This window comes from Arvicanthis niloticus, chromosome 3, assembly GCF_011762505.2.
Source record: "Arvicanthis niloticus isolate mArvNil1 chromosome 3, mArvNil1.pat.X, whole genome shotgun sequence".
NCBI lineage: Eukaryota > Metazoa > Chordata > Mammalia > Rodentia > Muridae > Arvicanthis > Arvicanthis niloticus.
The window spans coordinates 19,571,844-19,585,674 of NC_047660.1; the positions used below are offsets into that span (position 1 = coordinate 19,571,844).

Below are 13,831 nucleotides of genomic sequence, written 5' to 3' on the forward strand. Positions count from 1 at the left end.
GACCTCTAATGAACTTAAGTGTGCCTCATTCCATTCTCTGTGGGGAAAGTGCATGAGCGAGTAGTACAGGGCAGAACTCTGTGTGGACAGCAGGTACATTTATAATCTTCCCAGTATTTGGGGGGAAATCTTTTTGGAGTTGGAATTCTAATGAAATTTTAATTTCTTAGAATTTGAAATTCTAATTGCACAAGTAGAATTTTCTGACAAAAATTGGGATTTTTGTTTTCTTTCAGAAATCGAATATAATAGGAGTTTTAAAAGATTTAGCTCTATAAGAATTTTATAAATGTACAAACCATTTTTATAGAGACAAGTTTTACTGAAGTCTTGTAGAAAAATAACTTTAAGTAGGATGACTAATTGTCTATCACATAGACAATAAATAAATAAATTAATTAATTAAATAAAGTGTCATGAGTTAAAATAAAGTATGTGAAAATGTCACAAAGCTAATAGAAACATTGTAAATTATGATGAGTCAAAAAGAAATAATAAAGGTGTAGATCTTTAGGGTATCACATGGAAAGAACTGTACACAGAGAACTCCTGTGGGAGAATGTAAGGCAAAGCTTTGCCCCTCTCTTCTCCTGTATCCTGCTGTAGAGTGAAGAGAACATCTCGGGGATGACGAGCTTCCGGGAAGTGCTGGAGAAGATGCTGGTCATTGTTGTGCTTCCTGTGAGAAATAGCCTCAGGAGGGAGAATGAGCTCTTCTCCTCACACCTGGTCTCCAACACCTGCGGACTACTGGCCAGTATTGTCAGTGAGCTGACTGCCTCAGCCCTGGGGTCTGAGGTAAGGAGTTAGATTTCAACACTGGGTAAATAAGCGTGTGTTCTGTAGAATGGTAAGCCTGCTGCTTTAAGACACTCTAGGCTGTGAGATCTCATAGCCTAAAGAGGTCAGGCCAAAACTCCTACACCTGTGTGGGGAAGCCAACCTGAGTTGGGCTTTATCGCCACTAACTTATAGTCCTTCTCAGTACTCTTCTAATCACTCACACACACACACACACACACACACACACACACACACGCCAGGTATTTTTTTTGATTCAGGAGATTTCTTTATTTCTTTGAAGAGTCTCCTCTGGTCTAACCACACATTCTACCCCCTCATCCTGTCTGTGGTTGCTTTCTTTGTCTTTTACTTAGTCACCTTTCCCTTTAAGGCCTCTTTATATTGTCCCTGATATGATATACTTTCGTTTTAATGTTCATCTACCTCTCAGTGCCTGATGGTGGCCTTTGAAAAAGGCCTGTGCATTCTGATGGTCATTTCCTGTCAAGTTCTTTTCCAAAGCAGCCTCACCCTCTTCTTTTACAGTATCATTCACTATAGTACATGCCTGTAATCCCAGCATTTAAGAAGGAGAAGCAAGGCGAGGCTAGTCTGGGTTATTTAAAAAAAACTCTTCATTAAAATGATAAATAAAAAACAGTAACAACAGACATACTGACCTTTCCATGTTGTTTCTTTATTCATACATTTTGGCTTCTTAGACACTCATTTCTAATTGGGTCAGGAATATGCGTTTAGAAAGGCTCTTTGGCTCTTTGTGCTGCCAGTCTAACGCTGGATTTAAGGGAAAGGCCCTGTTTTACATGAGTAAGATGGAGTAATAGAACAAAACACCTGATGTCCTTTGGCTCCTGCACAACATATGCATACACGAAATAATACATAAAAATGAAAATTTTATTAAAATTTAAATTAAAATAAATTAAAATTAAAATTTTTTGCTTGCCTGCTCTATAATTTACTGGTTTTATTTTTACTTTTTAAAACTCACTCTCTAAATCTCTTTCACAGTGTGTGTGTGTGTGTGTGTGTGTCTGTCTGTCTGTGCCTGCGCATGAGTATACACAATGCACACTTGTAGTATGTGTATGCATTTATATATAGGTGTGCCTCACTATGTGTGTACATATGTAGAATCCAGAGATTGATGTTAGGTGTCTTTCTTGGTCCTTCTCAACCATATTTATTAAGACAGGATCTCACACTGAATGTAGAAACTCATCTATTACCTAGACTGGTCAGAGATCCCCAGGTTATATTTGCTTGTGGACCTCCTACTGATGGCGTTACAAATGTGCTGGCTTTACAGCAGGTCTCCATGGTTATAGAGCAAGTACACTTCCTGAACCATTTCCCCATTCCAATCCTATCTTCTAATTGCTTCTTCATTAATAGGCCCAGATTATCACTGTATATAAAGTATATATAGTCTTCTAGACTTAAGTTCTCGTCTGCCTCATTATGCAACTCCATGAACTTGTACCAATTGTTTCATTAATAGGTGATAAATGATTTTCTGAGGTCAGGCTGGTAATAATAAACAAATGGTATTTAAAAAACAAAAGGTTCCAAAGCTTGGCTTTGTCTGTAGTTACATATACAAATTCATATAAAAGCTGGGCAGAATCTGTCTTACCTATACCTTAGTTTTTGTAATTGTGGTAAGATATTTGTAAATTAAACTTTATCATTGTAATAAGTCCCATAGGTAGAAATTGCACATCCTGTTCTGTAGCCATTGTAACAAAAATTAAGTATCAAATATTATATGCTTGATACATTTTGTGAAGTATTGTTATTTTCCTCTTTCCACTGCCTTTCTTAACCATGTTTTATAACTTATCTGAATGTTTTAACTGATTTTAATGCTTCTGGGTTTTTTGTTTTGTTTTTTCTCTCAAAAAAGATTATGGGTTGATTTTGAAAATTTTATCTTAATTTGAAATACGTCATTCAAATGGAGGTTTAGTATCTAACATGTGTTCACTAAATATTTTGTTTCAGATGACATGAGTAACACACAGGTTAACAACTGCTAATGGAATTGTGTGCGTTGTTTACAGGTTGATGGACTTAATTCTCTTCACTCTGTAAAAGCCAGTGCTAACCGATTCACAAAAACCAGTCAGGGAAGAAGTTGGAACACTGGGAATGGGTCCCCGGACGCAATCTGTTTTGCAGTAGACAAACCTGGGATTGTGGTTGTGGGTTTCTCTGTCTATGGAGGAGGTGGTGTACATGAGTACGAGTTGGAGGTGTTGGTGGATGATGTAAGTACCACTCTTGCAGCATTTTTCTTGCTGTGTGGTGATAAGTTTATTATAATCATAGTGTGATGACTTCAAACCTTCAGAAATTTAACAGATCACCTATGTATAAACATTAAATTAGAATCAAAAGACTTATGGGTTTTTTTATTTTATTTATTTTAGTTTTGGAATTATAGAAAAGTAGAGATTTTAAATGGAATTAGAAACTAGAAAGTATATAGCTAAGCCTGTTGTTCCAACTCTTGTGGGTTTTTATTTTTGGTTTTTTGGTTTTTCTGTTGTCATTTTTCATGATCCTAAGAAACAGTGTTTAGGTAAATACTATTTCTTCCAACAAAGGCTACACAATTTTATCAAAATACTGATGGAAAATTCTTACTAAAGATATTGTTTATTGATTGGTATAGTTTTATTTTTTTCTAATATCAAATTATTTGAAGTGCTTGAATTTTTACAAAGTATCTTTAATATGAGACAGAAAACACAAAATTAAGCTTCTTATAATAGTATCTATTTGACTGATTCTTTTGAGCAATTAGTTTTAATTTAATATTAATTTAAATTAAATTAATTTAAATTTAATTTAATTTAATATCTACTTCACTAGGCTCAGTTTGCAGTCTTTCCATAAAGATGTTTAAATACTTCCAAGACCTAAGATGATACTAGTCAACTTACATTTTAATCTCTTCAGGAAACAAGATAAAAGTGAATAGCTTAGAGTACCAAAATCTTTAGATTGTACAAAGAAATGCTAATTTCATTTTAATACATTTATTTGTGTATGTGAGTGTGTGTGCATCCACATGCTAAGTTGCATATGTGGAGATCAGAGAGCAGTGGTGGGAGCCAGTTTTTCCCACCATGCAGAGGATCTCAGAGATCAAACTCAGGTTGGCTTGTTTACCTGCTGAGCTATCTTCACCAGCCCATAACTAATTTTTTATACAAGGCAATAAACTACCTAAAGACACTAAAGAATTATAATCATAATTGTTCCTACAATAAAGTTAACCATCTCACAAATTTTTTTTTTTATATCTTCATTAGAGTGAACATGCAGGAGACTCAACTCATTCTCATAGATGGACATCTCTAGAGTTAGTTAAAGGAACTTATACCACAGATGATTCACCCAGTGATATAGCTGAAATCAGACTTGACAAAGTTGTTCCTTTAAAGGTAATTTCAACCATATTTCTTTCTAAACTAAGAAATAGTGTTACGCCAATAAAGATACTGAAGAGTAGAGTTGGAGAGGGTGCAGGGTGCTTCTGGGAACTGCTCTTGCAGAGGACATGAGTCTGGATTGGATCCTAGCACCCATGCTGAGTGGTTCACAGCACCAGTTACTTCAGGTCCTGGGCACCCAGTCCCCTCTTCTGACCTCCTCAGGGGCCTGCAATCACAGGCACATACTCCTACATAGATATGCATGCATACTAGTTAACAGTAAAAATACATCTGTTTTTGCACTTGAGCATTGACTGTGGCTTTTCCTAAGTTTTTAATCTGTTGCTTTGCTTTAACTACTCATGTACTTACCTACTCCAATGTAATATTCGGGGTATTGTACTATATCATGCTCTGGCCTTTACACATATCAAAGTCTGGTATACTAGGAGGAACTGTTACATTGTATAGTCAGACAGCTTTAGATTCAGGGTAAGAGAGGTTTAGCTTTTTAAAGGGATTGTACAATATAAGTAGAAAAGATATATAGTAGTATTTATTCAGTTTCAGTACTGCTACAACATTCTCCCATGTGAGATTTCTTAAATCTGGCATATCATCATTTTCCTACTTTTGAGCCTCTTTTGTTGGTGAGGAAGACTAATCCATACTGTAGTATTATACTGTTGAAGTGATGGCAGCAGGGCACAAGCCTTTGTGTTGCAGAGTATTTAAACTGATTATGTATTTGTCTCTATGTTTCCAATTTATATTACACCAGAAATACTTTAAAGAAAACAAAGGCAGTCTTAAGAGTTAGTTGCCGGGAGCCAACCCCCTCGCCCCCGGCTTGGGGGTGAGAGAAGGGGAGAGAGAGAGATGCAGCTGGTTCTTCTTTCTTCTCCTCCTCCCACCGTCCGGTTCTTCTTCGAGGCAGCCCCTATGCTACTGTAGCTGACCTGCAGTCAGCATCCTGGCCCTAAGACCAGCAAGGTGTTAAGTAAATAGCCCTGTGCTATCCTAAAAACTTCTTCTGAGGGTAAATGGACTGCAGGCTAGGGTGATTAACACCTGTAGCCTAACAGCAGAGGATTAGGCAACGTGGTCTTTATTCTATCTCAGCAGGAACTGCTGGGCTCTAACTTACAAGAAGAAAAGACACTTTAGAAAAGTTACTATAGAGTTTATTTAGTGTAAAAAGTATCCTATGAAAGCTATCTGAGGGGAAACGTGGAAAGGTCCTGAGTGGGGAAGAAGAAAAGATTCTAACAAAGTAAAATTCTAAGGGAGAAAAATTCTAAGCAGGGGGAAAGGAAAGGGCGATGGGGTCTAACTAACTGACTAGTCTAACTCACCATTCTAACTGCTCATTCTAACTTCCTATTCTAACTGCTCTATTCTAACTGCTCTATTCTAACTGAACTGTCATCTCTTTGTCCTCAGAACTTATACATCTTTCAGAGTACATGGTCACATGTTACAAGGTTCATCACAAGTTCACACCAAATTTCAAGTCATAAATTGAAATAGAAGTTTACAACACAGAATGTTTACATGAATACCCATTAGGAGTAATTATCTAGCTAGACATTCATCACCTGTCTAGCTCCACAGGTTCGCAGAAAGTTTGAAACTATAACTTAAGAAATTAGTGAAGTTTTGTATAGATAAACCCAGGCAATATTTTCTCTTCTGTCCTGGTACCTATAATAAATTGTGGATTCCCTCTAGTAACCTAGGCTAATGGTTTTATGACCTCTTGGAATGTGCTCTGGGCAGGAGAAGGTCCAGTTACTATCTCTCTTGGGGCAATTAACTGATAACACTCAGGAGACTGGCAGAGTTCTCATTGCAGTTCGACTATGCCTAAGGGACTTAATAGCAGTCCCGATATAAAAGAACTTAATAATCACTGATATAATTTTAGGAATTCTTATAAGATCATCATTAAGACTTAAGAAGTCATCTATTTGTCTATATAGTATCACTACAAGACAGTACATCTTCGTGGATCTGCAGAGATCTGCTACAAAGGGGTGTGCTATTGTTTAGTGATTGTTACATATGTTTAATAATAATAATAATGGGAAAAGCATATTAATAGCAGGAATCTTTCCTAAAATCACGTCCACCACAGCCTTGCTAATGGGGCACACTTGTCGCAGATTATATAATAATCCGAGGCAAGCATTTCAGGATGATCATCTGCTCATTATTAGCTTGTCCCATTATGGCTCCCGACAGTTAGTATTAATGGGGGCCAGAAAGACAACACAGCAGTTAAGAGTACTAGTTGCTCCTGCTGTGGACCCAGGTTCAGTTCCCAGCGTCCACATGGTGTCTCACAACTATCCATAATTTTAGTTCAGGGGATCTTATGAACTCTTTGAACTGCTCAGGCAGCAGGGATGCTCGTGATGCACATGCATACATATATGTAGGTGACACACACAGACATAACATAAATGGATGAATAAGCAAATAAATAAATAAAAAATAGAAAAGAGTATTAAGATTTATCCTTTATATTTATTTTCTAAATATAGAAATCTAGAATCTGGGACAGATTCTGATATCAAAAGATATTCAGTAAGTATTAGGTATTATACTCATTAAAAACTCATTTAGTGTTATTATTTATAATGACCACAATATTTCAGTATATTAGAGTTCTTTCTGTATTTTCCTTATCCTGTGAACAGATCTAACATGCTTTTATGTCTTCATCATGAAGGAAAATGTTAAGTATGCTGTGCGCTTGAGGAACTATGGCAGTCGTACAGCCAATGGAGATGGAGGAATGACCACTGTCCAGTGCCCTGATGGGGTGACTTTTACCTTTAGCACATGCAGCTTGAGCAGTAACGGCACCAACCAAACCAGAGGACAAATTCCCCAGATACTATACTATAGGTAGGTGTAGTTATAGTTAGAAGCGAAATGTGCGTAAGTGATGGGCAACATTTATGATGATATAAAATATGCCAGGTTGTAACTAAATTACACAGTTTATCTTCCTAGCACATACTTAGTCAAATTCCTGTGAAAAATCCTCATTTTAAATGTAAATTCAGTATTAACTATAAAGGTAAATGCTTTTAAATTTTCATTATTCTTTCAATATCATGAAAGGTTTGTTTTTGTACTGCCATATATATTGCTGATGTTATATTTTAATTCTTTGATTAAATCAAAGAATTACAAATTAAATACAAATTAAAAATTTGGATTTAATCAAATGTATTTTAATTCTTTGATTGTATTTAATTCTATTTTGAATGTATTTAATTCTTTGATTGTATTTAATTGTATTTTAGAATACAAATAGAACTTACTTATTTTTGAAACAATTATTTAAACTAAGTGACCCAGCCTGACTGACCAGGTTCTTTCAGGTTCTTTCATCCAAATGAAGAATAGTTTTACATGTAAAACTATTTCCACCAGCTCACGATAGCCTCTGGGACTCTAGGCCATATAATGGTGGCAGTTTTCTTAGAGTCTACTTTAGTGAGCTATTTTGTAGTTAAATGATGGAGAACAGAAAATTATAATCTTTGAGGAAAAATAACCCTATATGTACATTTTTCATTGTGTCTGACTTTGTTTGTATAATAATTTATCTATAATCTTAGTGTAATTATCCACTTTTTCCCTCAACTTAACTTTGTATCAAGCCACTAATATAGCTATAGTGCTACTTTTGTTTGTCTTGGCTAGTCACACAGTTGGAATTTTTTTCTATCGTTATTTACAGAAGAGGGAGCCAAGGCATTAAGTACTTAAATGTTGTTCCAAAATCTTATTTGTAGTGACTTACAATAAAGGGGTTTATAGACAGGATGTTGGACTCCAAGTAACAAAACTCCCTTAAATCACCATACATATATCCTCTTTAAGGATGTACTCTGTGGTAGGCAGGTAGATGGTGTAGGTTTAATGTTTCCCATAGTCGTCACCCAGTTGTAGCCAAACACCTTGTTGTTCTAGATGTCTCTTTTTCTTGCCTCTAATTTGGTAATTTCTGACAAACGTATTTGTAAAGTGGTCTCCATATGACTTCTATCATTCCTGTGATTGGACTGCTGATCACCAGTCTGTCTAACTTTAACATGATCGATCACTGCCTCCATCTCAGTGTGTCTTCTTTCTCTGCTGTCCATACAGTCAGTTCTCCACAGTGCATCAGCGTTCCCTGATAGGAATGAAGGCTTACTCTCCCTTCCTCAGTTCTTTCTTGACTCTGCGATGAAATAGGAGTTTGCTACCTTGGCCTTGAAACTCCAAATGAACTAACTCCTGTGTACTTGTCTACATCCTCTTCCTTGAACTCAGCACCTGGCGCCCATTGTCCAGATACTTTTCTCTTACATTTTCCATGGGCCTATTTGTAGTTTGTTTTTAAACACAATTCAGGTCCTTGTTAAATATTAGTTCAAGAAAGAGCAACTTAGTCCAACTAAGATAAAATAGCACCCTGTACTTTATAGTCTGCTCTGGTTTTTGCTCAAAACCTTTATCACTTTCTAAACTATACTGTCTTAACTGTAATTGTTTTTCACTTTATGTTTATTGAGAATTTCTGATCTGAAAATGATGCCTAAAGTTTCCAGTGTAAACCGTTTTCATGCTTATTCATGTCACAGGAGTGAATTTGATGGAGATTTACAATCCCAACTTCTAAGTAAAGCCAATGAAGAAGATAAAAACTGTAGCAGAGCACTCTCTGTGGTAAGCACTGTTGTTCGAGCCGCTAAGGACCTGTTGCACAGAGCTCTTGCTGTGGACGGTAAGCCTATCCTTCTCCTTTCTTTCTCTATAGTCTAGTTTAGAGCCTGCAGTTCTTCTTTTGTGAACAGTTACTGAAGGGGAGCCACCTTTTAGAATCTCAAAGTGTTTAATTCTTTATCCATTTATTGATTTCGGATCATTCATACTCTTCATACTGGGAGGAAAATTTCTTTTTAGAGTGAACCAAAAAAAAAAAATAACAAATACTTTAATATTTTAAGTTTGCACAATAAGAAAAACATCTCATCTGATTATTCATTTTTGTTTATTTTCTTTTTAGTAGTGGAATTTTTTTGCTAGTATGAATTTTTTTTCTTTCTGTGCTTCCTGTTTCCAGTAAGTATGCATCCAAGTGTGTGGATGAACCTGTCCATCTCCCCAGATCTACTTGTCTAAATCAAGTTCCAGAACTATTTCTCTGGAAAGTCCAGTTGGTATTTTCTTCTTTCTCTGTTCTTCTAGGTCTTAGTTTAAACTGCCTTAGTGCAACCTCATACACATTTTTCCAAAATGAAATGTGCAAATAATCTGATTGCTACCTTTCTTCTGTTTCCCACCTGGGTATCTAGGCATCCTCTACCCTAAGGAGAATTAGTATAAAATATTTAGTGTTATCCTTTCACTTCAAATGTTGTTCTATCCCAAAGGTTTAAGCTAGGCTAAAAAAGTATTTTGTTAATATATGTCATTTATTCTTATGCAATAGTTTTAGAACACCATATTTAAAAGAATAATTGCCCTATAATATAAATATGCAGATTGGCTCAGCCAATCTTTTAAGCATCCTGATCATGGGTAAATGACTAAAATGGCTATCAGCTAAGTCCTTTATGGGAAAATAGAAGTCACAGTAGCTTAGAAACAACAAATGCTTTTTGGAATGTTTATATGTGCAGATATTGTTCTAAGTGTTTTATATTGTGTGTCAATTCATTTAATCCTAAAAGCATTCAATGGAGAAATATTGTTGTTATTTTAAATAATTTGCTTGGTGTCACTCATGCAGCTGTGTTTAAAACCATTGCCCTAGGTTCTATTCCTTTTAATAGCATTTTACAGGTATATATGTAGACCATGTTAAGAATTTACTATAAGATATACAAACACTATAGTAAGTTGGCTTTTCATCTTAAAAAGTGGGAAGTATCTATTGTAAGGATTGAGATAGCAATAAATCCCTTAGAATAAATTGAGCCTGTCCTTTATAAATGTAATTGATGTCAAGTACAACTTTCTGAGGACAACAGGGTAGAGGATAGTATAGCATGCATATAGTATAACAAACTACCTTCTAACTACAGTCTTAATGCTTTTTTTAGCTGATGACATTCCAGAACTGCTTAGCTCCTCCAGTCTGTTTTCCATGCTGCTTCCCCTTATTATAGCCTACATAGGACCAGTAGCTGCTGCTATTCCCAAGGTGTGTAATCAAATTCTATTAACTTTAATCTCTTACCATTGGTACCATTTCACAGGTCTTACATCTTCCCTTTAAAGATGTATTAATCACTGAGGCACTAGGGTTGTACGTAACAGATAAAGCACCTTAAGTGTTAAAAGTTGTTAGCTAAGTCCCATTGTTCCTAGCATTGCTAATTGACTTAGTGTAAATATTGACTTCACACTTGAAGAATTTGGGAATAGGAAATCTATTTTATAAATATGACATAAAGAAAGATTAAGTTACCTGATTTTTTTTTAAATTCTGAACTTGATGCCAACTCTCCATCTTCAATAAAATTGTAAATAAAAAAGGATATTTTATAGTAGTGAGATAAAACATGAAGATGTCATAAACTGTAGAGTCTTTGGCATAAATTAGATAGAGTAAAGCTATTTATTATAGATCACAGAAAAGTAAGGGTTGTAAAACATAGATTATTTCGATATAACATATATAATAATCTACCCACTAATAACCCATTTTTATTTAAAAATACTTTATAGAAACTGTATGAAAACTGGTACTTATAAGAGTTACTATCAATTAGGATAATTCCTAAGTAAAATTAATTTCACACTTATTTAATCATGTATATTTTTCATATCTACTAGGTTGCTGTAGAAGTTTTTGGCCTTGTCCAGCAATTGCTTCCCTCAGTTGCCATTTTGAATCAGAAGTATGCACCCCCTGCATTCAATCCCAATCAATCAACTGATAGTACAACAGGAAACCAACCCGAGCAAGGCCTCTCGGCGTGTACCACTTCCAATCACTATGCTGTCATTGAGAGTGAGCACCCATACAAGCCTGCCTGTGTGATGCACTATAAGGTGGGCACCATTCTTAGCAAGACTCAAATTCAGACCTGGATCTGAGGTTTTCTAATGATATCGGAAAGAGTATTTGTGTATATTCAGAAATGTTACTTCTTCTATATAGATAATGTGGTACTATTCGATTAAGGAAGACCTTAAGGCGTATTCTTTCCTAATACAATATATCCTGAGTACAGTTTCCCCTCCTTCTACTCTTAGTTCTTTCCAACCTCTGCTTCCCTCCCCTCTGGATCCACTCCCTTTCTGCCTTGCATTAGAAAAGATCAGGCGTCTAAGAGATAGCAACCAAACATGTCAAAATAAAATATAATTAGGTAAAACAAAACCATCACATCAAAAATTGGACGAGGCAACCCCAATAGAAGGCACAAGGATCAGAGACTCATTTACACATTGTACAAAAATACTAGTCTGAAAGCTATAGTACATATGTAGAGGACCTGGCATAAACCTGTTCTGGCTCCGTGCTTGCTGCTTCAGCCTCTGTGGGCTCATATGAGCTTTGCTCAGTTGATTCAGAGGGATTTGTTCTCCTAGGGTCCTCCATTACCACTGGCTCTTATGACCTCCTCTTCTGTGTTCCCTGAGCCCTGATGGGAGGGATCTCTCTCTGTCTCTCTCTCTCTCTCTCTCTCTCTCTCTCTCTCTCTCTCTCTCTCTCTCTTTCTCTCATGTCTGGCTGTAGTCTCTGTTCTTATCTGCAGCAGGAGGAAACTTTTCTGATAATGGCTGAATATGTCACTGATCGAAGAGTATAGTAGAATTTCATTAGCTGTCATTTTATTGTTACTTTTTTTTTTAAACCCAGTAGTATTTGGTTTTATTCTATGTCTCTGGGATATCTAAGAAGACAGACCTTCTATCTTACAGATTTTATACAATGATAGGTTTTTGAGAGTTGTTTGAAAATATCTTTCTAACAGTATTGCAGTATATAATGCTATAATAATTATATATATTATAATATGCTATAATAATTACAGTGAATATAACTCTTAAAAATTGTAAATAGTATTTTTATGTGTGTTCCTCTGGGCATGTTTGTTCATGGATAAAGAGACCAGAAGGACAACCTTGTGTTATTCCTTAAGCATTATCCACATTGTTTTTGAAACAGAGTTTTTCACTGACCTAGAACTTGATAAGTAGACTAGCTTGGCTGGCCAAGATGCTATGGGGATCATTTTGTTGTTTCTTCCCCAACCCTGCGATTAAAGCTTGTACCACCATGCCCAGCTCTTATTTATTGATTTCTGTTTGCACAGGTCCTGGAGACTATACTGTAGGCTTCAAGCTCTTTACAGACTCATCTGTCACCCTACCTAGAAGTCATACTTTTAAAACTGGCATTCCTTTACTATGATCAAATCTCTGAAAATTTAAAGGCGCCTACTCAGAATATTGTGAAAAATAAAAAGTAAAATGTTTAAAAGTTTAAGGTTATCATATTCAAGTCCTTTTAGTAAATAAATATAAATGAACCGCATGGGGTTTTTTCAATTTCATTTATATTTTTACGCTTGTAAAATAGTCAATCTATTTAAGAAATAGATACATAACAATAGAAAAGACCTGACCTTTAGTTCCTGACCTTTTTTTTTTTTTTTGGATATTTTATTTACATTTCAGATGCCATCCCCTTTCCCCATTTCCCCATTTCCCCTCCCTAGAAAATCCCTATTCCATACTCCCTTTTCCTTTTTGCTTTTATACAATTTTTTTTAAATGTTAATCAAAGGCTTTATAAGTTTGGTAATTCTCAATCAGAAGTGTAACCCTATACCCAACCTAGATATATCAACTATCTTTGACTGGTGGAAACACGTGAACATCTGCCTCCATGCCCCACCCTCTCTTTTTCTTTCTCTCTCTCACCACCTAGCTTCTCCTCTCCTTCTTCTTCCCCTCTTCTTATTCCTTCTCTTCCTCTCAGTACTCCTTCCCCCTTAGCTCCTCCTATATATCACCCTTCCTGTTAAAATAAAACTTTTCTTTCAAAATACAATTAGAGCATAATTATGCCTATTTGTACCAGTGAGGTACAAGATAGTCCTAATACCCAGTCCATCATTTTGTTGACTAACCAGAACCTCTGTCATCTCTCCTAACTAAAACACTTAGTTTTGAACCTGGCTTTTTTCTTGGCTTTAGAATGAATGTCAGCTGAAAACCATCTACTCAGATCTTTTCTCTCAAAGTAAATAGCCAGGATTGGCTATGAGACTATAGGTATTCAACCCCGTCAGAAATCTAGAATGACTGAGTTAACTGAAACTATGGGAAGCACAAAGCATAGCTTCTAAAACTTAGTCAATTTATAGAGACCGCTGAACACCTGGACAGTCACACCTACAGAATGTTGGAGCATCTGATCTTCAGCCTTCTGGCCCAGAGTCATCTGACAGACCTTAGTGCTGCAGAATTATTAAGGGCTGATTACTCTGTCTAGGCAGATATAATCAGTCGACTATTCTGCAAGTGTGTCCTTTTCTGGACAGTAATTTGTGTGTAGA

The 13,831-nt window shown here is 35.9% G+C and overlaps 1 protein-coding gene across 14 annotated transcripts in view; it reads left to right on the plus strand.

The window, feature by feature from the left end:
• Mycbp2 (MYC binding protein 2) overlaps positions 1-13,831 on the plus strand; it is a 222,594-nt gene that overhangs the window by 117,812 nt on the left and 90,951 nt on the right. For all 14 annotated transcript variants that reach the window (XM_076930602.1, XM_076930603.1, XM_076930607.1 and 11 more), the window contains 7 exons: positions 607-798; positions 2,868-3,074; positions 4,125-4,256; positions 6,982-7,160; positions 8,894-9,036; positions 10,358-10,458; positions 11,094-11,312. In XM_076930602.1, coding sequence (XP_076786717.1) covers positions 607-798; positions 2,868-3,074; positions 4,125-4,256; positions 6,982-7,160; positions 8,894-9,036; positions 10,358-10,458; positions 11,094-11,312 — 1,173 coding nt within the window. The remainder of the gene's footprint in view (positions 1-606; positions 799-2,867; positions 3,075-4,124; positions 4,257-6,981; positions 7,161-8,893; positions 9,037-10,357; positions 10,459-11,093; positions 11,313-13,831) is intronic.